The 27,710-nt window shown below is 34.9% G+C and overlaps 1 protein-coding gene across 1 annotated transcript; it reads left to right on the top strand.

Annotated features, from left to right (window-relative positions):
- Nucleotides 1-262: 262 nt before the first annotated feature.
- FAM199X (family with sequence similarity 199, X-linked) lies at nt 263-27,710 on the top strand. Its single transcript, XM_006216534.3, has 6 exons — nt 263-463; nt 8,199-8,418; nt 18,273-18,422; nt 18,665-18,826; nt 19,927-20,193; nt 21,483-27,710. Exons 1-6 carry the CDS (start codon nt 267-269, stop codon nt 21,651-21,653), a joined length of 1,167 nt encoding a protein of 388 aa, XP_006216596.2. The 5' UTR covers nt 263-266; the 3' UTR covers nt 21,654-27,710.

The raw sequence follows: 27,710 nt of genomic DNA on the forward strand, positions 1-27,710 counted from the left end.
GCTGCAGAGGCCACTGAGGCGCTGACTAGGTGGCCGGCGGGCCCGTGTGGCCTCGAGCATCCCCTTCACGCCGCCCGGCACTCCCCGGGCAGCGGTGGGCCGCGGCGCGCAGCCTGCCAGGAGCTGCGGCGGGCACCCCCTCAGGCGCGGCGGCGGCGGCGGCGGCGGCGGCGGCGGCGACCGCAGACAGGTTAGAGTGGGGGCAGGGGCGGACGCGGGAGCAGCCAGGGGCCGGAGAGGGAGCCCGAGCCAGACTTTCTCCAACCATGTCCGACGAGGCGTCAGCCACCACCTCGTACGAGAAATTCCTAACCCCCGAGGAGCCCTTCCCGCTTCTGGGACCCCCTCGCGGGGTGGGCACCTGCCCGAGTGAGGAGCCGGGCTGCCTGGACATCAGCGATTTCGGCTGCCAGCTCTCGTCTTGCCATCGCACGGACCCGCTTCACCGCTTCCACACCAACAGGTACGGACCTCCGCTGAGCGCAGGGGCAAATTGCCCACACCCCTGCCGCCAGCTGGAGAACACGGGGTCGCCTGCATCCTGGCCCTCGGCCTCGGGTCTGCGCTTCCATTCGCCCCCTCCCCCCACCTCCCTGCGACCGGCGCTGGTTCCCGGGCTCCTTCCCTCTCCCCCTCCCTATTTCACCCCTGTCCTCCGATTTTCCTTTTGGCCGGCATTTTACTCGCTCTCTTGCCCCCATTCATCTTCTGACCAAGCGACTCCTCCTTTCTCCCTCCCGCCCCATCTGTATCCTGCGAATCCCAAACCCCCACCCTTGATTTTTAGATGCTTCCCTGTTTCCATCCATCCACAAGAAGTTTAACCCCTTCCATTTCCGGTACGCCATAGAGTGAATTTCGGATGGCTCAAAAACAATCCATAGATCTTTCGAAAGGTGGCACTTTAAAAGCTAGAATCTTCCTTTTCCCGATTTTAAACCTGTCTCACAGCCCGATTTCCACCCCGTATCCCCCAATTTTTAGTGAAGCTCTAGGTAACCAGACGATTCCCCCTCCCCCTTTATGAACTCTTTTTCCTAGCGCTGTAGGCCCTGCCAAAATGTATAAGCTTAAATCTGGAAGATTCCTTCATATAGCACGTCCCCTGGTTTGCTCCCCCCGTGGAGGGATGGAGCGAGGCTTAGGATGGGCTGGCTTAAACAAATTTATTCAGACGGTGAACCCCCTAACTGTTTTTACTAGAAGATATAGAGTGTTCTGGAGAATTCCCTGATGCAGACATTTAAGTGTTATATCAAATAAGGGGGATTTGAGGATGTTTTACACATAGACCCAACCTATAGTATAGGTATATGTGTGTGTACTATATAGCATATATTATGTATATATATGTATATGTATATACACACCACACACAGAGGCCTGGGAGAGTGTGTGAACAAGGGAGGAGGGAGGAGGAGAGGGGTTCAGCTATGGAAAACACTGGAGTTGAATTAAGGAGTCTAGTTCTGATTTCTCATCTACAGAACAAATCCTTCTACATTGTAATGTCTTTTGCATGCCCCTCAATCCCATAAAATCAGTCTACAGATTTACTGAGCTTCTACAAATACAAGGAATATGTAAAATATGATTCTTACCTAAAAGAAAGTTATAGTCTGAAAGCAGATGTTATTGTTAAATAATCATACAGAACGCCACTAGAACACATTTGAAAAGGACGCGGTAGGAAATTTGTTTCAACTATTCCAAGTCCTCATTGCAAAAATGAGGAAACTGAGGTCCAGAGAGGAAAGACTGAGTTCAAGGTCATAAAACGGAGTTAGGCAAAGCCAGGATTACTCCTTTGGAGCCTGTGGTAAAACTTGGAACAGAACTAATGGCTCCAGTGTTATAAATGGTTGTTAGAGTTTCTTAGACTAACTCACAGAAGCCTATTTGACCTATGATGTGACTGTAACATGAATGTAACATATTTATGACATTTGCTTAAGATTGTTCGCATTGGAAAATAATATAAAAGAATAATTTTGTGCATATTTAATACTTAAGTTTTGCAGCATTGGAGTAAATCATATACATGGGAAAGATAAATGATCTCAGAATTACCCTGCTCTGATGATGAGGGCAAGGGAATGAGGACAGAGGCTGAGGGTAAGTGCTGCCAAAATGTGTGGGGGTGACAGGGAGTGAAGCATGGTGAATAATATATTTTTTACAGTTTGTTCTGTTCTTTCTCCTCCCCATTTTTCCTTGTGTTTTTCTACTCCTTTTCTTACAGACCTTGGTAAGGTCAAGGTTGTTTTTCAGAATGGGATAGTGAAGATAGAGGAGGTGGTTCCTGTTCAGCCCTGGTTTTCCCAAGTCAAGCATTATTTTTTCTAGTTACTGCCTGCTTTTTTTTTTTTAACACCCCTCTTCCTACCCTAGTTTTCACAAGGCTCAGATTGGTAGCAGGAGGTCTAATGTATCTTCTCTGTACCCTTTTCCGCAGAGACTAGGGGAAGCAGCAGATGATGTTTCTTCCCTAGGCTACCTTGCTTTTTAAGTCTTTTCTCCTTCTGGAATGTTCAACCTTCTTACCCTCTCCTCAAGGTGGCATTTGAGAGGACTGTATGCTTCCAGTCATTTCTTTTCAGGGAGAAGCAAACAGCTAAATCATGTATGTGGACCAAGTTTGGGGAGTTCTTTTATTTTGGAGTTGTATGTGTCACTTTTTTCCTTTATATCGCATCATTCACCAATTCAAGCAACAATCCAAAAACCAGATCTGAATAGTTAAGTTCTGATAGTCTGCCTTGGGTTTAGTCATTATAAAACAAGTTTCATTGAAAGTAGAAAGCTTGTCAGTGGGTAGATACTTGATTTACTTTTTATTTTGCTCAAATTCTTCATTGTTACCAGATAACAAAATTGTGGTAATTGTTTAAATAATGCGGTTGAAAAGGACCTTATGATGATGACAATTTTGTGCCTGCTCATTTACTGGAGTCTGGGCTATATTTGCAGTCTTCATTAACCAAGAGAGTCAAGGCACTGTTACTTGTGATCCCTAGGTTCGGATGTTTGTAGTGTTCAAATTAGAATCACCCATGACTTAGATTGGTGTGTCACTGGTCTAGGTTCAGTAGAAAATAAATTACATGAACATAGCAAGCTTCCTAAGAATTCACAGCTTCCTAGGAGTATCTTTTAGGATTTTATGAACAAGGTGGGTTTGTCTGGAATTTAGGGAGAATAAAATAAACTTCAGTAAGCCAAAAAACCTAAGTATTTTCAGTTGAAATATCAATATGGAGTATATATAGTTTTTAAGACTTTTTTTGGTTTCGGGGAAAAGATTTTTCTGTTGTAATTGTGGGTTTTCTGTTAGCATTTGTCCCATGTAACCTCCACTGTCATCAAAGAAGGATATCATTTAGCAAATTGAAAAAATTATAATGATATTGATAGGTCCTATAATTAAGTTGTGAGATGAAGGGGGTTAATATGAACTACTCAGTGTGTTCTTCTCTTCACCTTTGAGAAGTACATCAGTACTTTGACACTGAACAATTGTGAAAAGCATGTGGGAGGACAGTGTCTCACTTTTGTACACCCTATTGGCAAGATACAAAATGAACTACGTATTGTATAAAGCAGTTACTCATTTCTGTGATTTCAGAGCTCCATTTTCGTCACCATTAACCAGAAAACCCCCAAGACTGCCGTGTACCTTTTGTTCCACCCACAGTTTTCCTGTCTTGTTAGAGAACTAGCGGTGCAGAAGAGTTGCAGGTGGGAGAACCACATTTCATGAAGAGGGATGGGTTGCAGAGGCAGGAGGAATTTGGTTTGGGGACTTGTTAAGACAAGTTGAAAATGAGGATCAAGCTTTGGAGAACTATTCAGGCTAGAAATGTAGAACTGGCAGTAATCAGAACAGAAATTCCAATAGTGTGATAGCAACAGAACGGTGGATAACAAAGCTTAAGAGAACAGAAGAAACTTTTCAATAAATTTAGCAGGGAAAGGAAGGAGAGATGTGGTAATTTGGGGGAAAAAGTGATTTGTTTTTTGCCTTGTTTAGTTTTTATTTTCCGAAAATAGAGATTGTAGCTCCTTAGAAACAGCCCACAGGAAAGGGAGAAATTGAAAATACAAGACCAGGTGGAATGACAGGAGATGGCTGGGATTTACTTAAAGCCCAAATGGAAGAATTAGCCTTAGAAATGAAATGAAATGAAATGTTGTTTGCTTCCCATGCTGTAGAGTGAGTAGGAGGGATGGGTAATAATCCCAAGACAATTGAGGTCTCTGGGAGGAGAGTTGGGAATTTGAGTGAGTAGAGTAGGGGGGTTGTGTCATCTGTTATAACTTGGGCCCTTGGTGGCCTGTTGGGCTCCAGAGATGTAGCAGAGGTCAGGGTGGCTCTATGGGAATTCTGGCAGGGAGTCAGTGATGACTACAAGTGATGACAGGGGACTGTTTCTTGAAAATGAATGTGTGGCATGGATTTGAAATGACTTTCATCCCACTTGATAGTAGGACGTCATTCCACAGTACTCACCTGCTGGATTCTCATCCTGAGAGGTAGTAGGTAGGTATACCTGAGAGAGAAAGGGCTGCGAAGACTGTGTATATAGTGCACGTGCTTTTCTTAATTTTACCAAAATACCATTGAAAGTCCTTCATCTGTGTATGCTTGCTGAAAAGCCTTGCAGATAAATGTTCTAGGCTTTCCTTTTTTTTAAGTTAAAATTTGGGCACCAAGCCTAGATAATGAGTTAAACTCCCTTTCATGGATTCTTTTCAACATTTTTCTTATAAGATATGGAGAAAGTCTCCTTTGTAAATAATTTCATGGTTATAGCTAGGATCTTAGGTGGTTTTCTCTTAGTGGAATAAGGTATAAGGGCTTTGTAAATTTGAATACTTCAGTGCTGAGTTCACATACACAGTGGTCTTGTGTTAAACATTTGAAACCGGCAGAACAGTCTAAAAAGAATCACTTAAATTTCTATTATATAAGTTCATTATAGAAAATTGTGGGCATATACAAAACTATAAAGACCACTCATGATCCTTTTCACAAAAGATAACAGCTGTCAACATTTTGATGTTACTTTTAATGTTCTTTCTGTGTACATATATAATTTTAAAAATCAGAATCAGGCTCTATAATTTGTGACCAGGCCATTTGCACTTACATTGTGTTCTAATCATCATCATCATCATCTTTTTCAATAAATAGCCTGAAAGTATGATTTTTAATGATTATAAAAACATGATTTTTCAGATATAGCTATATCATTTAATTATTCCCAATATTTTGAGGGCATTTGTTTTGTTTTTTTTTTGGCTTATTGTTTGGACATATCTGTACATACATCTTTTCTCCAAATTTCTATTTGAGGAAAGAGATAGATTCTAGAAAGTCAATTACTAAGTCTAAAGAACCTTTTTAAAGCTCTTTATATATACATTACCAAATTGCTTTTTAGAAAGATTATGCCAATTTAATCTATAACCTATAACTTACAATGGAAAAGAATCTGAAAAAGAATATATATATATATATATATATATATATATATATATATATATATATATATATATATATATATGTATGTATTCTATTCATCCACCAGCAGTGGATGAAAGTACTTCCTACTTTGTTTTTATCCACATTGTCTTAAAATAATAATAAACATAATATTTGAAAATTAGAAGATAATAGAATTTCTAAAAAATCTCTAAAAGTACTATTTTTCTATTTTGTAAAAGATTTGTTTCAAGTATGAGACCAATTTCCTTACCACTGTTAATTTTTAGAAAAAAGAAAACAAAGAGCAAAGGCGTCTAAGAATACACATAACCTTGTTATATATATTATAGTTACAGATATGGGAAACTGAGGAACATACTGAATTTGCCCTAAGGTAAGAGCACAGAACCAAGCAAATTCCTGACTCTCTTGTCAGTGATCTAATCATTAGATTATTAAATGTGGCATTTTTTTTAAAAAAAGTCATTATTACTCATGAAGGGAAACACATTTCTACTAAACTTTTGCAAGTTAAAAAGAAATTCTCGTTAAAAACAATTATGTAACAGCTTTTCCTAGCACATGACACAGTACTTGGCACTTTGAAGATACTGACTAAATGTTTGTTGAGTGGGTGAAAGGACAGAACTTCTAATTGCCATTCACAGTTTGTATTGCCTTATTGCATGACTTGGGCAGTATGGTTAATTCTACTAGGTTTGTTGATTTTTAAAAAATGAGGATACTGCCTACCTAGCAAGCATGTGATGAAACTAGGTAATGCTACAAGATATTGTAGGATTCTTAGATGAATTTTAGATTTTTGCCTATTTATAAAAGTTTGGTGATATAAAAGGCTTTTCTATCTACTGCACTATAATAGTTTAAAGTGTGTGTGTCTATGTGTGTGTTTCAGTGTTTTAAAATACTCTACCTTTAGCAGAAAGGAAAAGGTGCTGTAAAATTGTCAGGCTGCACAAATTTTGTAGATCAAGAACTTTGGAATTAAGATTGGGTATATAAAAAAGAGGGGAAGTTTTAAAGGGGAAATACACAATTCAAGAAAAAACTGGATTTAGTGAAAGATGAGAAATAACCTAATAATAGGTAAGTAACAGGCTTTTCTTTAGGAAGTCATTATTTCAGTACCTTATTAGTATCGGATATACTAAATCATTATCTTAAGGATTAATTCCTTAGGCTACTGCCAAAGCAGTGAAGATTTATCTCATTAATAATATAAAGCTAATGGAAATTTATAAAAGAAAACATTTGTAGATTTTAAGACCAAAAAAAAAATATGACCCTACAAGAAATAATACAGACAAAATGTTAATATCCTTGATACATAAAGAACTCTTACAAATTAAACAAGGAAAAATATTAACACACAGTAAATTGGTAGAGCAAAATAGCTAATAAATATCTTAAATTTTTATCTTGCAAAGAAATAAAATTGATATAAAATGTTTTTCTCCTATTAGATGTGTAATTTTAACATGAAAATTACAGTGCTATTAAGGTTATGGTGAAATGAGCAATTTTATATACTGATTTTGGGAGTATAAATTGGTGTAGCCTTTCAGAAAGGTATTTAGCTAAGTATACTGTTACTCTTAGAAGTGTTCATATTCTTTGACTCAATAATTTCCTTTCAAGTAATCTATCCTGAGAGATTATATATTTGGATAAATAATTATAAACAAAAAGGTGTATTTCGGTATAATTTGTAATACCAAAAAATTGGAAACAGCCTAATTATCTATTATTAAAGGAATAATGTTAAATTATGAGACATTTAATCAATTGAATATTATATAGGCATTAAAATGTTTAATAATACACTTAGGAAAATGGTCAGTATATAGTGTTAAGTGAATAAAAGGTGGCTACTAAAATATATATATTTCGTGTGTATATATATATATACACACACACACACAGAATGTTGATTCCATAAAAAAAATATATATGCATGTAGAAAATGTAGCAAAATATTATAGGTCAGTTATTACTGCATAATGGAATTATTGGTCATTTTAATCTTCATCACTCCTTTCTTCTTTCAACATCTTTACAATGATTCTGTATATCATCAATGTGTAAAAGTTATGTAAATATAGGAAATACTTTGAGCTACTTGTATACTTTGTTGGTGCTTTTCTCTGCCCTTCAATGGCTACCCTCTTCCTTTAATAATAATAATAGCTGCCATGTATTGAACACTTATGTCCGCTGAGTGCTCTGTATGGGTTCTCATGTAATGTTCACAGTAACTGCATTTTGAAGATGAGGGCACAGGCTTGGAGAAAGGGCGTGTTTTGCTTAAGATCAAACAGCAGGCAAGTGTCAGAGCAAGAATTTGAACTCAGTCTGACTCTAGTCAGACAGATATGAAAGCAGAGAATAGTGTAATGAACCCCATATACCCATCATGCAGCTTCAACAATTACATATGGCAGTATGCTTTATCTATACTCCTGCTCATTCCTCAACCTCTTCCTTATTATTTTGAGACAAATCCCAAACATATTTCATTCATAAATATTTTAGTGTTTATCCTTAAAAGCTAAGGACTCTTTTCAAAACAAGCATAATATCATTCTTATAACTAAAAATACACTCACATTCCTCATAAATGTATCCTATATCTTAAACTTGTATGGATTCTGTAGTTTCTGTTGTGATTTCTTTTGTGTTGTGTTTTTAGATGGAACTTAACATCCTGTGGAACAAGTGTTGCCAGCTCAGAATGTAGTGAGGAGCTGTTTTCGTCAGTTTCTGTTGGAGATCAAGATGATTGCTATTCCCTATTAGATGATCAAGATTTCACGTCCTTTGATCTATTCCCTGAGGGGAGTGTCTGCAGTGATGTATCTTCTTCTATTAGCACATACTGGGATTGGTCAGATAGTGAATTTGAATGGCAGGTAGGTGTTTTTTTCTTATATTACCGCCATTGCTCCATACACAGAAGTATGAATTTCTGTTTTGGTATTTTCATCTCTACCTCAGGTGAATTTCTCCAATGTTTATTCAGTCCTGGAGATTCTCTGACAGCATTAAAAATTAGATGAAATATGTATCTTTTATTTTTGCTAATGTATCTTTTAGGCTTCTGATGCTACAGATTACCTTTTGTACATTTTCATGTAATTTAATATTTGTATAGTGTTCCCATTGTTATATATCATCAGTACCTTTTTGTGCATGAATCCAAGCAAGTTTACTCCTTACTAATAAATAGCCTTCATGTCCTTATTGGCACTATATCCTTACATTAGGGTCACATTATATATCTAAGATCACAAACCACTATTATCATAAATACATAATATTTCATTGTTATGAAGAATATAATTTCTCATTTTGTATTCTCTTCATACATAGAGATGTTTTTCACCTGACAGTGTTTTTTCTTCTGTGGCACATATACCATATAAAGTGGCTTTGTGGCAAATTGAACTCATTATAAGGCAGCATTTCTGAACAGTCTTTCAGAAAATGTAGATCATGTTATTGTAACATCCGTTTTCTTTTTTAAGTTTCTTTTTTTTAATTATTTTTTAAAATTATAGTTGATTTACAGTGTTGTGTTAGTTTCGGGTATGCAGCAAAGTGATTCAGTTTTATATATATGTGTGTATTTATATATATATATTCTTTTTCAGATACTTTTCCATTATAGGTTATTACAAGATATTGAATATAGTTCCCTGTACTATACAGTGGGTCCTTGTTCTTTATCTATTTTATACATAACAGTGGGTATATGCTAATCCCAAACTCCTAATTTATCCCCACCACCCCTTTCCCCTTTGGTAACCATAATTTGTTTTCTATTTCTGTGAGTCTATTTCTGGTTTTTAAATAAGTTCGTTTGTGTCTTTTTTTTTTTTTAGATTCCACATAAAAGAGATATATGATATTTGTCTTTCTCTGTCTGATTTCCTTCACTTAATATGGTGATCTCTAGGTCCATCCATGTTGTTGCAAATGGCATCATTTCATTCTTTTTTATGGCTGAGTAATACTCCATTTTGTATATATGTATACCACACCTTCTTTATTCATTCGTCTGTCAGTGGACATTTAGGTTGCTTCCATGTCTTGGCTATTGTAAATAGTGCTGCCATGAACATTTGCGTGTGTGTATCTTTTTGAGTTATAGTTTTATCTCGATATATGCTCAGAAGTGGGATTGCTGGGTCAATATGGTAACTCTTTTAGTTTTTTAAGAAACCTCCATGAGGTTCTCCATAGTGTCTGCACCAATTTACATCCTCATCAACAGTGTAGGAAGGTTCCCTTTTTCTCCATACCCTCTCCAGCATTTATTTTTTTTAACATTTTTTATTGATTTATAATCGTTTTACAATGTTGTGTCAAATTCCAGTGTTCAGCACAATTTTTCAGTCATACATGGACATATACACACTCATTGTCACATTTTTTTCTCTGAGCTACCATAACATTTTGTGTATATTTCCCTGTGCTATACAGTGTAATCTTGTTTATCTATTCTACAATTTTGAAATCCCAGTCTATCCCTTCCCACCCTCCGCCCCCCCCCCAGCATTTATTATTTGTAGACTTTTTAATGATGCCCATTCTGACTGGTGTGAGGTGATACCTCATTTTAGTTTTGATTTGCATTTCTCTAATAGTTAGCGATGTTGAGCATCTTTTCATGTGCCTGTTGGCCATCTGTATGTCTTCTTTGGAAAAATGTCAGTTTAGGTCTTCTGCCCATTTTTTGACTGGGTTGTTTTTTTATATTAAGTTGAGCTGTTTGTATATTTTGGAAATTAATCCCTTGCTGATCTCATCATTTGCAAATATTTTCCACTCTGTAGGTTGTCTTTTTGTTTTATTTGTGGTTTCCTTTGCTGTGCAAAAGCTTTTATGTTTAATCAGATCCCTTTTGCTTATTTTTACTTTTATTTCCTTTATGCTAGGAGATGGATTGAAAAAAGTACTGCTCCAATTTATGTCAAAGAGTATTCTGCCTATGTTTTCCTCTAGGAGTTTTAGAGTATCTGGTCTTACATTTAGGTCTTTATGCATTTTGGGTTTATTTTTGTATATGATGTTAGAGATTGTTCTAATTTCATTCTTTTACATGTAGTTGTCCAGTTTTCCCAGCACTACTTATTGAAGAGATTGTCTTTTCCCTGGTGTATATTCTTACCTCCTGTGTCATGGACTAATTGACCATAAGTTCATGGGCTTATTTCTGGGCACAATATGCATTTTCTGATTGTAAAAGACAATAACATTTGAAGAAGCTTTCCTTGCATTTAGCAACTGTTATATTCAACAAATACTTGAATACCTACTATTTTTAAAATCCATCTAAGTACTTGAAGTTGTTTTCCAAAAGAGGAATCGAATATTTTATTGCAAACAATTTTTATTAAAATATCAAATAATGCAAAATGGCATAATAAAAATGTCTCCAAGTCTGACTTTGCTGTGGTTACCACTGTTAAGAGCTTGTGCAGCTACAAGTATGTTTGCAGAATGTTAAAAGACACAAAAATGAGATCATACTTCAGCCAGTGTTTGGCCCTCTGCTTTTTTCTACTAGTGTATCTCATTCTTTTTGATAATTGCATCGTAATTTATTTAATCAGCCCCCTAATAATGAATATTTAGGTTAGTTTCAGTTTTGTCATAAACAATGCTACACAGAAAATTAAGAGGTTTTTAAAGAGGAAAAAATCGACAATGCCTCTATTATTATATTCTATATTATTTGAAATTCTGCTTCTGTTTCACAAATCATTGTGAATATGATTTGGATAAAAATTATTAACATTTTAAAAAAACTGGGATGCACCATTTTAATATTTTTAATGTGTATAATTCAGCAATTTTTAATATATTCACAATGTTGTGCAGCCATCACCACTATCTAATTCTGGGACATTTCCATCACTCCAGAAGAAACCCATATCTGTTAGCAGATAGTCCCAATCTCCTCCTGCCCTCACTAATCTACTTTTCTATGGATTTGCCTTTCTGGACATTTCATATAAATGTACTCATATAAAACATGAGCTTTTGTGTCTGGTTTCTTTCACTTAGCATGTTTTCAAGGTTCATCCATGTTATAGTATTTTATTCCTGTCTTAACTCAGCTCGAACTGCTATAACAAATACCATAAACTGGGTGGCTTAAACAAACATTTATTTCTCACATTTCTGGAGCCTGAAAGTCCAAGATCCGAATGCCATCATGATCGGGTTCTGGTGAGGACCCCCTTTCTGGTTTGCAGATGGCTGCCTTTTGTTGCATCCTCAGATGGAAGTGAAAGAGAGAGAGCCCTGGTCTGTTTGTCCCCTTATAAGGTCACCAGTCCCATCATGGGAGCTCTGCCCTCATGACCTCGTATAAACCTAATTATCTCCCAAAGCCCCATCTCCAAATATCATTACATTAGGGATTAGGGCTTCAAGATACAGATTTGGGGGATAACAAACATTTAGTCTATAGCAATTCCTTTCTATGGCTGAATATTCCATTTTATGGATATATCACATTTTATTTATTCATCAATCAGCTGATGGGTTGTTTCCACTTTGGGGCTATTATAAATAATACTGCTATGAACATTCAGATACAGGTTTTCATATGAATATACATTTTTAATTCTCTTGGATATATACACTTAGATTTGCTGAGTCATGTGATAAGTTTATGTTTAACTTTTTGAGGAACTACCAAAATGTTTTCCAAGGTGGCGGTACTATTTTACTAGCAATACATGAAAGTTCCAATTTCTCCATATCCTTGGGAACACTTGGTATTGTCTGTCTTCTGTCTTTTTTTGTTGTAGCAATCCTACTGTGTGTAAAGTGGTATCTCATTGTGGTTTTGACTTCCATTTCCCTAATGACTAATGATGTTGAATATCTTTTCATGTGCTTATTAACCATTTGTGTATCTTCTTTGGGAAAATGTCTATTCAAATCCTTTGCCCATTTTTAAATTGTGTTGTCTTTTATTGTTGAATTGTAAGAGTACTTTATATATGATGGTTACTAGCCCCTTATATACATGGTTTGCAAAAATATTTCCCATTCTGTGGGTTGTCTGTACACTTAATAGTGTCTGTTCACTTGATGTAGTTTATATAAATAACAAAAGTTTAAATTTTAAAGAAGTCCAGTTTATTTTTTCTTTGAATGCTATGCTTATGATGTCATATTTTAAGAACCGTTGCTTAATCCAAGGCCGTGAAGATTTTACATCTGTTTCTTTATTAGAGTTTTAGACCTTTAGTTCTTACATTTAGGTCTTTGATCCATTTTGAGTTACTCTTTGTATGTGGTGTAAGATAAGTCCAAATTCATTCTTTTGCATGTAGATATCCAGTTGTCCCAGCACCATTTGTTGAAAAGACTATATTTTTTCCTTATCAAATGGTCTTGGTGCTCTTGTGGAAATGAATTGGTCAGGTTAAGTTCTGAACTCTCCATTCTGTTCCATTGATACATATGTCTATCCTTATACCAGGATATCCTTATCTTTATCCTTATGTTTTGATTACTCTAGCTTTGTAATAAGGTTTGAAATCCGGAGGAGTGAGTTCTCCCCACTTTATTCATCAAGATTGTTTTGGCTATTTGAGGTTCTTTTCGTAATTCCATACAAATTTTAGGATCAGGTTGTCTATTTCTGCAAAAAGGGCACTTGATAGGGATTACACTGAATCTGTAGATCAATTTGGGGAATATTGCCATCTTAACAATAGTCCAATCCATGAATGTGGGATGGCATATCTTTATTTAGGCCTTCTTTAATTTCTTTTGATGATGTTTTATAGCTTTCAGTGTCCAAGTCTTTTAATTCCTTGGTTCAATTTATTCCTGAACATTTTATTATTTTAATGCAGCTGTAAATGGAATTGTTTTCTTAATTTCATTTTTTTGGATTGTTTATTGCTAGTGTATAGAAATACAGTTGAGTTTTGTATATTGGTTTTGTATCCTGCAACCTTGCTGAACTCATTTATTAGCTTTAATTTTTTTTTTTCTGTGTAGATTCTTTAGGGTTTTCTATATTTTAAGATCATGTCATCTGATCTTAGTTTTCCTTCTTCCTTTCCAATCTGGGTAGGTTTTTTCCCTTGCTTAACTATCCTGGCTAGGTCTCCAGTACAGTGTTGAATAGAAGTGGCAAAAGCAGGCATCCTTATCTTTTTCCTGGCCTTAGAGAAGAAACGTTCAGTATTTCACCACTGAGTATGTTAGCTATAGGTTTTTTTCATAAATGTCCATTATTGTATTGAGGAATTTCCCTTCTATTCCTAGTTTGCTGAGTGTTTTTATCTGAAAGGGTGTTTGTTACATTTTGTCAGATGCTTTGTCTGCATCTGTTAAGAGGATCACTTGGTTTCTTCCCATAATTCTATGTTAATTGATTTCTGTATATTTACCCACCCTTGCATTCCTGGGATTAATGCTAATTGGTAATGGTATATTATCATTTAATGTGCTGCTGGATTTGGTTTGCTAGTATTTTGTTGAGAATTTTTGCATTTGTATTCATAAGAGATATTGGTCTGTAGTTTTCCTTTCTTGTGATGTTCTTGTATCACTTTGGCCTCATAGAATGAGTTAGGAAGTGTTCCCTTTTCTTCTGGATAAAATACTATAATACAATTTTCTCATTTAATATATAAACTTTTTTATGATCTTCAAATTAGTCATTTAATGGCTACATAATATTCCTGGTACTAGATGTGCTAGAACTTATGAAACCATTCCCCTATTTACATGTTTTCTATTTATTCTCTATTATAGATAATACAGCATCTATAATACCCATTTGTGTGGGTACTTTTTTATTCTTCAGTGCCTCATTTTTTTAAAAGTGTGCACTCCATATTTAAAATCAGACTACAAGGATTCTTATTATTAAGTGCAATCAGGTAGAGTTCTGATAATTCTGAGAAAAAATTTTTTCTGCTTATTTCTTATGATTTATTTAGAGTTCTTATCATCCATAATTTTGCAAAGTGGCAGGCATTTTAAAATTTTAATTGCTGACTTACTCACTCATTTCATGAGTAGTTCGAGTGGAAAACTATCCCCAACCACTCACCATTAATGCACATGACTGACTACAACGTTGAAACAAAAATAAGGCCTGCCTTAGTAATGTGTTTTCCCACTTCTGAAATTGGAGCATAGGTACTCTGTTACCATGGATATTTGCTATTTAAATATGCTGAAAGGTTTAAAATGCTCTCTTGTCTTTGTGGGACCTCATAATGATGAACAGTAAATTAACCCTTAAAGATAATTATAAATTACGTGTTAGAATTATATAGGCTAAAAATCATTGACCACAGTTTTAAAATTCTTATTACCTCTGTTGTGATTAAAAACTGCATCTGTTTACATCTTTCTTTTAAACAGATGTTTCAGTTACTACTAAAGTAAATATAAATGATTCATAGATTGTCTGGGAAGAGAAATGCTAACTACTTGATAAAGGCAGGATTTTAACCTTAGAATGAAGTTGCATTTTAGCATCTGAAGTAGTATTCGAAGCATTTTGCTTTGCTGATAGTTTTCTTTGCTTGCAGTCCTTTTATTATTAAAGATATATTTGACTAGTCTTAGAACTTGAGAAATTATTTTATTGTTGATCAGAATGCATAGAAAATTTAAAGAGTGAGTAATTCAGCTGTCATGCTTAAAACCTAGAGGTGCAATTTGAAATTGCACATCAGCTATTACAGAAATGAGCTTACTCATAAAATTTTGCTGCATACTGCAGAAAATATGGCAGAGGTTTGATTTAATTTTCCTTAGTTGTCACAATTACTGATTATAATATAAATATACCAAATATTGTTGTCCGTGAAAAATATGAGATGAAAATTATTAAGCATTTTTATCCTGAAATATATTAGCAGTTATAAAATGGAAAACTGCTGATCTAATAAATACACAGGAGCACCCATACAATTAATTCTTCTGTACATCTGCAGCTCTAATCCCATATCTCCAATTGACTACTTGACATTTCCACTTGAATGGCCTTATTATTTAATTCTAACCCATTATCTGATGCTGAGTCCTTGATCAGTAATGTAGCTTCCAATTACAGTGTTTCCATGGGGAAAAATACTCTGCTTTGTGACAAGTCTTGTAGTGTATTGAAAAATGACTATTGTCATTTCAAAGGACACTTGTACTCACTTTTCTCATTATCACTACAAACTCTCCATATCCTAGATTACATTCTTTTCTCATTCCAAACTACCTTCAGGGCAAGACGGCCTGACGTAGTTGAAAGCACTGGCCTTGTGTCCTACTTTGGATGCTGCCACTAACCCAGTGACCCTCCCTGGATCACTTTTCTCTTATTTGTAAAATGAGGTGTTAGACTAGCAGATCTATATAACATTGCTTCAGGTCTCTTGCTGTAAAAAAAAAATGAGGTCTTTAAGGGTTGTGTGTTAACCTGGATGAGCTGTATGACTGAAATGTTGCCAGTTTTCTTCTGGTCTCGCATGTGGTCATTTGACTGTTATTCTTACCCATTCAGTTATCAAACAGTCTTGTAAATTGTATTTCATTCAAAATTTTCCCTATCTGTTCCTATTTTTCTTTCCATTTTTGCTTATCTTGGTCCAGGCCCAGATCACAACAAGAGCTTCCTATCTAATTCCAGTCTTTCCTTACTCTATTTTGTCCCCATACTGCTTTTTGATTCATCTTCCCTTAAGAACAATTTCATCATTACTACTACTTAGAAAATGTTATTGGCCTATTTCTTCATATCATATAACAGCTATGGTTCATTTGTTAAACTTTCAAATCCCTAGCACTGATTTTCTGTTTTAATTATATTGGTCTCCTTAACCTCATCCTATGTTTTTTCTTCCACCTGTGGAATACAAAGTTGAATATAAAATTCTTGTGTAAGGGCCATGACTTACTTACACTCCTTGGATTCTCTGTACCTATTATAGTGAGTACAATAGGAGGCCAAATAATCTTCATGACTAAATTGGCTTTTCTCTTTTGGTGACTTCAAAAACCTATTAATCATCCATTCCTTAAAAAACTGAAAACAGACTTACCCTGTGATCCAGCAATCCCACTCCTGGGCATATATCCAGAGGAAACTCTTAATTCAAAAAGATAACGTGCACCCCAGTGTTCATAGCAGCACCATTTATAATAGCCAAGACATGGAAGCAACCTAAATGTCCATTGACAAATGACTGGGTAAAGAAGTTGGTATATACGTGCAATGGAATATTACTCAGCCATAAAAAAGAATGAAATAATGCGATTTGAAGCAACATGGATGGACATGGAGATCATCATACTAAGTGAAGTAAGCCAGAAAGAGAAAGAAAAATACCATATGATGTCACTCATATGTGGAATCTAAAAAAAAAAGACACACTTATTTACAAAACAGAGACAGACTCACAGACTTAGAAAACAAACTTATGGTTACCAGCTGTGGGGGCACGGGGGGAAGAGGCTGGAGAGGGATAAATTGGGAGTTTGGGATTTGTAGATGCTAACTACTATATATAAAATAGATAAACAACAAAGTCCTACTGTTTAGCACAGGGAACTATATTCAGTACCTTGTAATGGCCTATAATGAAAAAGAATATGAAAAGGAATATATACATATATATGTATATATTTGAATCACTGTGCTGTACACCAGAAATAAACACAACATTGGAAATTGACTATACTTCAGTTTTAAAAGCCTATTAATCATCCAGAGTTCAGATGTAATTGCAAAGTCTATAGAACCAAAACAACAACAATAAGTGCTGTTCTGTACCTTGTAAAAATGAAAGCATTATTCTTGAAAATTGTTATGTACTCCTTGTAGAAGAAAATGTTTTACCTTTTTGATGAATAACTTAAACACATTTATTTAAAATTAAATCCATTCTGACTTTGGAGGTGATGGATATGTTTATTACCTTGATTGTTGAATGTGGTGATGGTTTCACGATATATGCATATGTCCAGTCATCAAGTTGTATGTATTAAATATGTACAGTTCTTTGTATATCAGTTATAACTCAATAAAGCTGTTAAAAATTAAGTCCATTCCAGCTGGTTTTTAACAGGCAGTATAAAATTATATTACATATTTTTGCTGATTGGATTTTCTGTGTTAGGCTTGCTTTCTCCTTTGCACATTGTCTCTTGCCATTTTTTCTAATTTTTCTTTTATAATACTTCTGGTCTTTAAAATGTTTTTCTTTCTATTAACAGCATATTTTAAATTATTTTAATTATCTCGAGGTTGTTAATACAGACTTGAGGACAAGGGCCATGATTTATTTGTCTTTATATGGCAGTATATCTAGCGTAGTGTCTGGCAAAAAGCCAGGTAGTGGCAGATCACTCAGGTCTCCTGAGATGGAGACTAGTGCTCCTTATTCATTATACTGTGTGGACCCTAGCCTACGTTGTGTTATGAATTTAAAACCTTAATGATGATTGACTCTTAAGTTAGCATTTTAACAAGTCTTGATTATGATTTTAAGCTTTTGGAAAATATCTCTCATTGAATAAGTGACTGTGTATACAAAGACTACGTTAATGTTGCTGCTTTGTCTAAAATAGAAGTGATCAGAGTTAATGTCTTCTGACTTTGTGTTTGTCACTAGTCTTTTATTAAGGTAATTTTTAATCAATATGAAACATTTTGTGACATTTAAAATTTATTCTTCTTAAATTGTGCTTTCACTACCCGCTTCTCTTTATTTTTATAAAGTTACCGGGCAGTGACATTGCCAGTGGGAGTGATGTACTTTCTGATGTCATACCCAGTATTCCAAGTTCACCTTGCCTGCTTCCTAAAAAGAAAAACAAGCACCGGAACTTAGATGAACTTCCTTGGAGTGCAATGACAAATGATGAACAGGTAGAGATCTCGACATTCTTAATTAGAAGCATGTATATGGAGAATATGTGAAACTCGATTATTGTCTGTTTAAAGCTACTGGATAAATGTGGATTGCTTAGTAAATATGAATTTGAGCTTTAATTGTTTTGCAGGGAACAAATATAACATTAAGTGCTTCTGATATTTCAAACATAAATTACATACTAAAAGATCAGAGGTTTTGGCATTGACCTTGTTTATTATGATTTTTCATCACATAGGTGGAATACATTGAGTATCTGAGTCGTAAAGTCAGTACTGAGATGGGTCTTCGGGAGCAACTTGATATTATTAAAATAATTGATCCTTCTGCTCAAATCTCCCCTACAGACAGTGAGTTTATTATTGAACTTAACTGTCTCACAGATGAAAAACTGAAGCAGGTATGTAAAGAAAATACAGATTGTACAACTATTGAAAATACCATTGTTTTGTAACATGTGTACTTCAATAGTCATATGTAAATACATAGGTAATGAAGGTGAAAGTCACTGCTGTGAAATGCAATATTAGATCATCTGGTTTTAAGAGGTTTTATGTACATCTCAACTGGCAGTACTGAGGATCTTGAACCTGCTTTTTAGTTGTATAGGTTTTGAAACTTAACTTCAAAATTTAAGGGGTGGTTACACTAAGGTATAGATTTATTCTAACTCAGCTTGCAAAAGGCCAATTGCCAGAATCAAAATACTGATTATTGAGAGCTATACTTGAGTGGACATCTAATCTGAGGGATTTGAGTAGTCTTACGAAGTAGTTGATCCTGGCTAGGATAAAATGGAATGAGTCTTCCTTCTGCTATGCTGAAATACACATTTCTGGTATCTTCTAAATATAGTCTTTGCTGTTCTCTTTTTCTCTGGTACATAGCTAAATGACTACTTATGTTCTACTTTTGCTTTTTTTTAAATTTTTTGCATTTATCATTATTTACAAAAAAATTCTCTCATTTCAGTGTTTCTCTCAACAGACATACTATAATTTTCTACATTCCAGCCCATTTTTCATTAGTATGGTAAATTGATGCCTTGCATTTGAAGACAGGTACTGTGGGCCCCTAGCTAAGATCTAGGAAACACCCTAATCTTAGATATAATTGACAGCTTAACTTTAATCATCTTAAGTGGCAACCCTTTAAAAATGCCTAATCTTATCTGTTTTATTTTACTGTTGGTTTCTGTTCCTGAATGTTATTTTCTTATAATCCTAAATTCTGGAAGCCAGTAGCCTTCCATTTACTGATTATATTTCACATGCTTTTAAAAATCTAGCTTCATAATGTATATTTTAGAATTTTGAACATTGTCAATTTTTCTGGTACTTGTTTCCACATTTTAGAGATTTCTTTTGTCTTTATATTCTACCTATGTACATCTGTAACACTTTCTATAATCTTTAAGTACAATATTCTTCTTTTCTCCAGTATTTTGAGGGCAGAACATGAAGGAACAACATTTACCAGTTTTTGTCTGTGTATTCCAAGGTCAGAAACTATATCAAGGAGCATAGCCCTCGCCTACGGCCTGCAAGAGAGGCCTGGAAGAGAAGCAACTTTAGTTGTGCAAGCACCAGTGGAGTGAGCGGTGCCAGTGCCAGTGCCAGCAGCAGCAGTGCCAGCATGGTCAGTTCTGCAAGCAGCAGTGGGTCCAGTGTTGGAAACTCTGCTTCAAACTCCAGTGCCAACATGAGTCGAGCACACAGTGACAGCAACTTGTCTGCAAGTGCAGCAGAGCGGATTCGGGATTCAAAAGTAAAACGTCTAATCAATACAAAACTTTACCTTTCAATATTAACATTAGTATTCCTTCATATAAATTTCTTGGAGAGTTAAAATTATCCTGCTATCTAGAGGCATGTGGGTTTTGGTTTTAACTGAAGAAGCAGGATTCTCTGCTGTTGGACAAAGCCCTCTAGGCTGAGTGCTTTGAAATACGGTTTTGACCCACAGCCATATAACCTTCAATTTTATCTGATTTTTGTGTCTGTTTTAAGTAAGATAAATTGATGGAAATAATGAGTGAGTCTCAAGATTGCAATACTGACTGCAACTTACTACTGAGCGAATCTCACTATGTTGCTGATGTTGCTGTCTATTAGCTCCTAAGAATGTTCTCTGTGTCTTGTGTGTGTGTTAAGTGTTTTCTTAATGTTTTAATCTTGAATGTTTCTTCTTAGCTCTTTTTCAACTGTAATAATGCTTTCTCTAATTTCTGTCTACTCTTTTCACAGTTGAAAAAGTTCTGTATAATATTATTGGGCAGATAAAAAATAGGACGTTTTAAGTGTATATAGAATGGTCCTGTGATACTTAGCAGGGGAGTTCGGTTCCTTGCAGTGGTGACAGTCTGGAGCCAACTTTGGATGATAAGGGTATCTCTATTATAACTTTTGAGGAACCCAGTGGTGACTAGAAGATATGCAGTGATTTCTTCCCTGGTTCTTACGGAAGTAGCAGAAACATAGCCAGCTTTGTTGGTTGTCAAGGGTTTTCTTTGGATATGCGGTCATTCCTTTTTGGCATCATTTCACCAGTGACAAGGAATAGAGTGCCCACTGAGTTTCTCATGGGCTTTTAAGATGGTATTTGCCTAATATGAAAAAGACATGGTTCTTTCACAGCCATTATAAAATTGCTCGTGCTTTTGGATGAAACGCACCTTAAAAGCATAAGCACTAGAGATTTTGGCAATATTTTCTACATTTGTATTCAGTACTGTTCACTACATATTTGCACTGACACTGGTGTACCTTAATTTGATATAAAAAATCTTAGAAATGATTGGTTGTCCATAACTAGTCAAAATGATCAAGTTTCAACCCTTCCTTATCAGAAGATTCATTGGTCAAATACCATAAAAATAGAATCTTGAAGAATCATTTTCAAGTCTAAGCTAATGGCTCACTTACTGGAACCAGGATCATACTGCAGAGGAATTTGAACATCTCTAATCTGAAAATACAGAATTTGATCCATAAAATACTTTGCAGTGGATATGTCAAAACTGAACCCCACTGATGTAGAAATTTTTATTTTGACAGAAGCGATCCAAGCAGCGGAAGTTACAGCAGAAGGCCTTACGCAAGAGGCAGCTGAAAGAACAGAGGCAGGCTCGGAAGGAGAGGCTCAGTGGGCTCTTCCTTAATGAAGAAGTGCTGTCCTTGAAAGTGACTGAGGAAGACCATGAAGCAGATGTAGATGTTTTGATGTAATAAGGGTGAATTTATCAGCGTTCTTTCTAAGCATTAAGTATTCTATCCTTATTTGTTTACATGCATCTTGACCAAACTTTTGGTTAGGGCTGTGCTGATGTACCATTAATAATTTAGGTCAGTGGTTCTTAGCAGGTGGTCCTCGGACCAGCAGCTTTAGCATCACCTGAGAAGTTATTGGAAATGCATCCTCTGTGGCCCTACCCCAGACCTAGTGAATCAGAAATGCTGGAGGAGGGGCCCACCATCGTGTTTTAACAAGCACCAGGTTATTCTGCCACACACTCTAGTTTTAAGAACCACTGATTTAGTAAATGTTTTGACTGTTTAAACTTAGGGGTGGTTAAGTGGGCTTTTCAAAGACTAGTAGTTTTACATTTAGAAGATTTCAAGGTACTGCTGACAAGTAGTTTATTATGTCAGTATATATATATATATGTGTGTGTGCAGCGATCATGATTCAGTTTCATTCTTAATATTATAATTTCTTAGTTTAGTTTTTCTATAGGGCCATAGCATAATTCTCAATTCCTAGTGGAAATCTTTTTTTGAGGTTATGGAGGTGGGGTGTGGATTGCTGTTTACAATAGTGCCTTCATTAGGTTTAGTTCTGTCTGTTTTCATTCATTATTAACTCAAAGGTGTAAAATCAGGCCCTGATATCTTTCCTGTTAGGTTTGTTTCTGTTTTTCACTTTATGTAAATTCAGATTCCTTTCTGCAACTGATGACTACTGAGAAAATAATGTTACTAGTAGCTGAATTTTAGACTTGATGCTATGTTGATTAATATTCAAATGGAGAAATCAATTAAGCAAAACAACCAATTCTACTTTTCCACTGCTTTTTGAAATTTTAGGCTGTGAAACTCTCTTAAAGGCAGAAAATATCTCTATCAAGTTCTTTTCATAGGTCTTTTTATTTTCAGCACAGCTCTAATTTTTAAATATTTGGTATAACAGCTTTTGGCATGTGAACAGGTTATGTTCAAAATTAACTAAAAAACCCCTTACAGTTCTGCTAAACTTCTCTATAAATTGTTAGAAATACACTGAGCAGTGATATAGAAAAAAACCTTAGCTTCTTGGCTACTAATAGAACTCTAATTTTAAATGTGAAATGGAGTTTAAATGTTTTCATGGAGAGTTTGTTATCATGAACATTGGAAGTAGTGTGCTTCCTTTTATTTTCCCACATGTCTTTAAGCATTCACATGGGTTAAAGAAAATGGAAACTGATACTACTGACAATCAAGCTGCTTTCTGACTTTCATAGTTTTCTTTTTATTGTGTAAACTTGGGAGGTAATCATGATTCTGTAGAAGGAGTTGTAATCAGTATTTTTTTGAACTCTAGAGTCAGAGGTTGATAGATTCCTACTTTTTACATTTTATCCTATCAGGTAACTTGTTAAGAAAAAGATTAACAACTTAAATTCTTAATTCTCAGTTGATTTAATGTCTTAACCTTTGCTTAAGGTTTGCTTAAATCATGTGTTTTTGAAATTTTGATTTCATTTTGGTTCCTTGAAGGTTAAAGAATTGAAACTGAGAAAAAAATTGATGCATTGCAGCTTTGCTGAGGTCTGTGGTATAGTTGTAACATTTTGAAGACTGCTAAATTCACACTTTAAAATTTTACTTTAAGAAAGTATGTATGTGTATATGGGTATCAGTTGGAGTAGTCCTGATTTTCCTCTTACCCCCCACTTTGGTGCTCCTGGCTGTCTTGGAGAGCCCAAAGAAAGCTTGGGGATAGATCCCAGAATACTCTGAGGAAGATGGAAGGGATCTACTTTATTGTGTTTTCCCTTCCAAATACAGGAAGAGTAAATGGAGAGAAGAGCAAATACAGTTAAATTCTCTACCTGCTCTTAGCAAAAGCAGAATTCCAGAGAATGATTGTTCTCTTTACCCACTCTTCAGGGAAAACAGGCCACTTTTGGAGACTGTAGAGCAGCATTTATCTATTAAATAGTTGGAAACAATTTACTTGACAGTGACGAGTAAAAGAAAATCCTTAACAGTGTCATGATATAAGACCAGTTCCTCTACTCTACTCTCCCAACAATCACATAGTCTTATTACCCTAGATTTAACTTAACTCACTATTAAACAAGTTTACCAAAGCACCACAAAGCCAATTTTTAAAATTTATAAAGGTTTGAGTATTTATAGTAAAGTACACCATGAAATTTTGTAAAATCCGGATGTGTTATCTTTACAATACTATAAATTAGAGATTGCTCATAAAGTTAGTTTGGAAGAGATTGAAAGAAAAAAAATTTTAAAGTTTAAGCAACTTGGGTTTGCTTATGACTGAAGAGGGAGATTACAAAGTCTTTTTCTACCTACCTGCCCACCACCAAAAAAAAAAAAAAAAACCAGCAGAAAAAGACAAACAAAGTTCACTTGTCTTTGTTAATATGCTATATTTTGGGAGGGCTTTAATGCCCCATGTTGATAATTCAAATTTGAATTACTTCTTTCTTGGAATGAGTTATAAATTTAGTCTGGTCTCTCTCTGAGTTCAATTTAAAACAAATCCAACTCAATATTTTTTTTGTTTTAAAATATAAACCCTAACTAACCAATTAATAAAAATATGAGACTTATTTGCTCCACTGTCAGTTCTTATCTGTAGAGAATTGACATTGGAGCAAATAAAGTTTTCCTTTTTAAAAGTAAGCCTTGTTAATTGAGGGCATGATAAAATCCCCTCATATTTATCCAGAAACATTTTATTAGAGATCTTGTGTGTATGTCAATTACATCTCAACAGAACTGGAAAAAGGATCTTATAAGAAGTCTGTCAGTCCCTACCACAGCTTTTAAAGGTATAAACCTTGAATTAAACAAAATGGCATGTCTTTTTCTACAGTTTTTCAACCGAGTTAAAGTAAGTTGATGTAGTATAATGTGTAGTGGAGTATAAAGGGTTAACTCATTCCGCCCCAGGAAGAACTTAGAGTAAAATAACACTTTTTTTCCTTGAGACTTGTCTCATTTTCATTTAGGCTGTGGCAGTTTTGTCCATTTTGTCAGTCCTTTGGGTCATCTAGATATTGCTGAATTCCAGAAACTGACTTATAATTAAATGACTCTATGGATTGGGTGGACATCTCATTTTATTTAGCTCTTAGAAGTGCTAAAATCCCTCATGAAGGAACAATTTCAAGAAACTACTGTATAAAGGTATCCAGATTCTGATGAGCTTTAAAAATTGTGAAATTTATCAAATGTCTTCATATTTAAGCCAAAAATGTTAGTATATCTGACAAATATAGAAGTCTTGTTTCCAGGAGTCTCTAGCAGAATTTTTTGTTCGTGGCTTACTCTATATAGCCTCATGTGCCTTAAAGGGGAACTCTATACTTTTTGTCAATATCAGGCTTTTCCAAAATCAAAAGTAATCTGAATGTTGTAATTCGTTTTATAAAATGTCCACACTGTTGGATATCAGTAAGCAAAGGCATTAAATCAAACCAATGATAATAGAGTGTATAACAAAACAAAAACCTTCAGATCTTAAATTTCACTTGCATAACTTTATTTTTGGCCCAGCTAGGTCACTGAAGTTATCTAAAGTATAGCTCAATGTATTCTTTTTTTTTTCCGTGAAAAACATCATAAGCCAGAATACTTTTTAAAACCAGATAACTCTAGAAAGATAATTTTAAAGGAAAAAGTACTTCAAGAACAGAGATTATATAGCAAGTTGATTCTCTTATTAATTTGGGGGATTCGTTGTATTCATTCGTGTAATACCTGAACACTCTCCTTCCCTTTAACAAATTACCTTTTAGCAGGTCTATCTTCAAGAAAAATGTTTGCTTGGAATTGGGAAGGGGTTAAAGTCAGTTTATAGTTTGAGATGGTAGACAGGAAAATTTCCAGTTACATTCAAATGATGGTACTGATGTTGAGCACACTGACATTCAACATGTCTAAACTTAGAGGTAAATTTAATCCTTAAAAGGACTATTAGGTAGAAAATAAGTATTTGTGTACACATGTACTGTAGTAACTTTGGATTCATTGTAAGTCTGACAAAGTAAGATAAATTTTATCTTTACAATCAAATTATGCTAAGTGAGTGAGAAGCATCTGAGAAATATTTAGACCTCTGTCAGCATAGTATCTGGAACATAGCTCCTTAGAAATGCTTAATTCTTATTTCTTTGGAAAATAACTTACTTATTCCAAAAGGCTTAGAAGGAACTCTGAAAATTCCTCTAAGTAACTGGCTACTGAGAGTAAGGAAGTTGCATGGTATAACCGAAGATCTGAGTTGACTCACTAAAGTTTTTTCATATTTTTTCTAATATTAAAATAATTTGTTTTCAGCACCCCTCACAATTATATTTTAAATTAAGGTTATTAATGTTTTAACCTAGATCACATAATGGTAAATTAATTTTTAATTTGACATTCATACTGAACTTGGAAAAATGGATTGGATCTTCTCTGATTTCAATATGTGATACTTTTTATTGTCGAATTTCTTTGTTATGTCTTCGTGGTCAATGGAACCTGTGGAAATAAATCTGTGTTCTTTTTTGTGGTGAGGGATGAGGGTAGAAAAAAGGAGAATTGCTCTAATTATACATATGCATTTTGACTATATGAAAGTAGTTGTAGAATTAATATGTATAAAAGACAAGTTAACACTTACCTATTCTGAATTGTTCTAAGGAACAGTGGCCTGAAGCCATGGCTTGTTTTGTGGAGCTGCTTGCTCTTTAATAGTAGCTGACCAATTGGATTTAAGTTGAGACTATGGGGTTAGGTTATCTAGCTGAGGCTTTTGGGAATGGAGCAGACCATGTCTGTTCTTGTAGTGGATCAATTTAATTTCCTCTTTGAGTACTCTAATTTAGATATAGGTATTATTCATTCTAAATCTTTGTGTTGGGAGTTTTATAGAACTGTTGTCAAAAGCTATTAAGGATGAATACAAGTATATATATGTAAAACATTTCACAGACGGTTAAAAATTTCATTTTTTTTTGTTTTAGTTTCAAAGGTTAGTTATGTAGCATCAGTATCATAACCAAAGCAAGTAGGAAGTTGACTGGTTTGGAGAATCTTCAAGTAGTCTTAATACTGTAATGTATCAGATTGTTAACCAGGATTTTTTTCCTGTATTTCTGCTAAATGTATTACTATATTAATGCACTTTTGTATATATAACTGTCTTCTGTACATTCTGTACTTACTACAGTGTATATAAAGGCTGTTTTTCCTGAAACTGAGGGAAAAACAATAGCTGTAACACAAGTCATTTCTATTTTGAGTTCCTTCTTGTACTTGAAAGTAGTAGTTCAGTAGTTAAATCTAAATCAGTATGTATGGTTGTAATTAAAATGGCTATGTGGCAGAGCTGTCTTTTGAAACTGATTATCAGAATGAAAAGTGTCTGGGTTTTTAAGAACTCCTGTAATATTTTACATTGTCTCTTTTGATGTACCATGAATTTTTACAAACCCACTGCTGCTTACTACTTTATACTTCTGAATCCACTCCTTTTCATGTCCCATCTCAGAACATTTATCAACAGAGAAGAATTGCTCTTTTCTTTTGCTCACGATTTGGTTAAGGCTCCATAAACTTGTTTTGTGAAAGCCCTACTTTCCCAAATGTCATTGGCAAATCTTTTTTTTTTTCTGGAAAGATCAGTTCTAGTAAGTGAAAATTAGGTCTAACCTTTGTTTACAAAAATCAGATCTATTTTCCTTATATATTGTTCTAGAGTATTTTTAAGTTATAATTATGTAAATGTCTGTGAGCAGTTTTATGTATAGTGCAGAAGCAATTCAGCTTTTCAGCAGCAGCTTTATCTCTTGCCACTAGAGGGAGGTCTGTGGTTGCTCTCTCCAGAAAATACCTTAGCTGCTTTCCTTTTGTTAATTTCGTGCTCAAAATTCCTTTTGTGATATTAAATACTTTGATTTATTAGTCAAAGGTAAGTTAATTGAGCTTGTTTAATAAAGCCAATATTATTCATGCTTTTCTGTAATCTGCAATTTTTAATAAATGTGAGTTAGATATTAAGTGAAA

Source organism: Vicugna pacos, chromosome X (genome assembly GCF_048564905.1).
Source record: "Vicugna pacos chromosome X, VicPac4, whole genome shotgun sequence".
Lineage (NCBI taxonomy): Eukaryota > Metazoa > Chordata > Mammalia > Artiodactyla > Camelidae > Vicugna > Vicugna pacos.

Coding starts and splice junctions, on each gene's coding strand:
- FAM199X (XM_006216534.3), top strand. CDS start 267: ATGTCCGACGAGGCGTCAGCCACCACCTCGTACGAGAAATTCCTAACC. Junction 8,419..18,272: donor ATAGTGAATTTGAATGGCAG/GTAGGTGTTTTT, acceptor ATTTTTATAAAG/TTACCGGGCAGTGACATTGC. Junction 18,827..19,926: donor CAGATGAAAAACTGAAGCAG/GTATGTAAAGAA, acceptor GTGTATTCCAAG/GTCAGAAACTATATCAAGGA.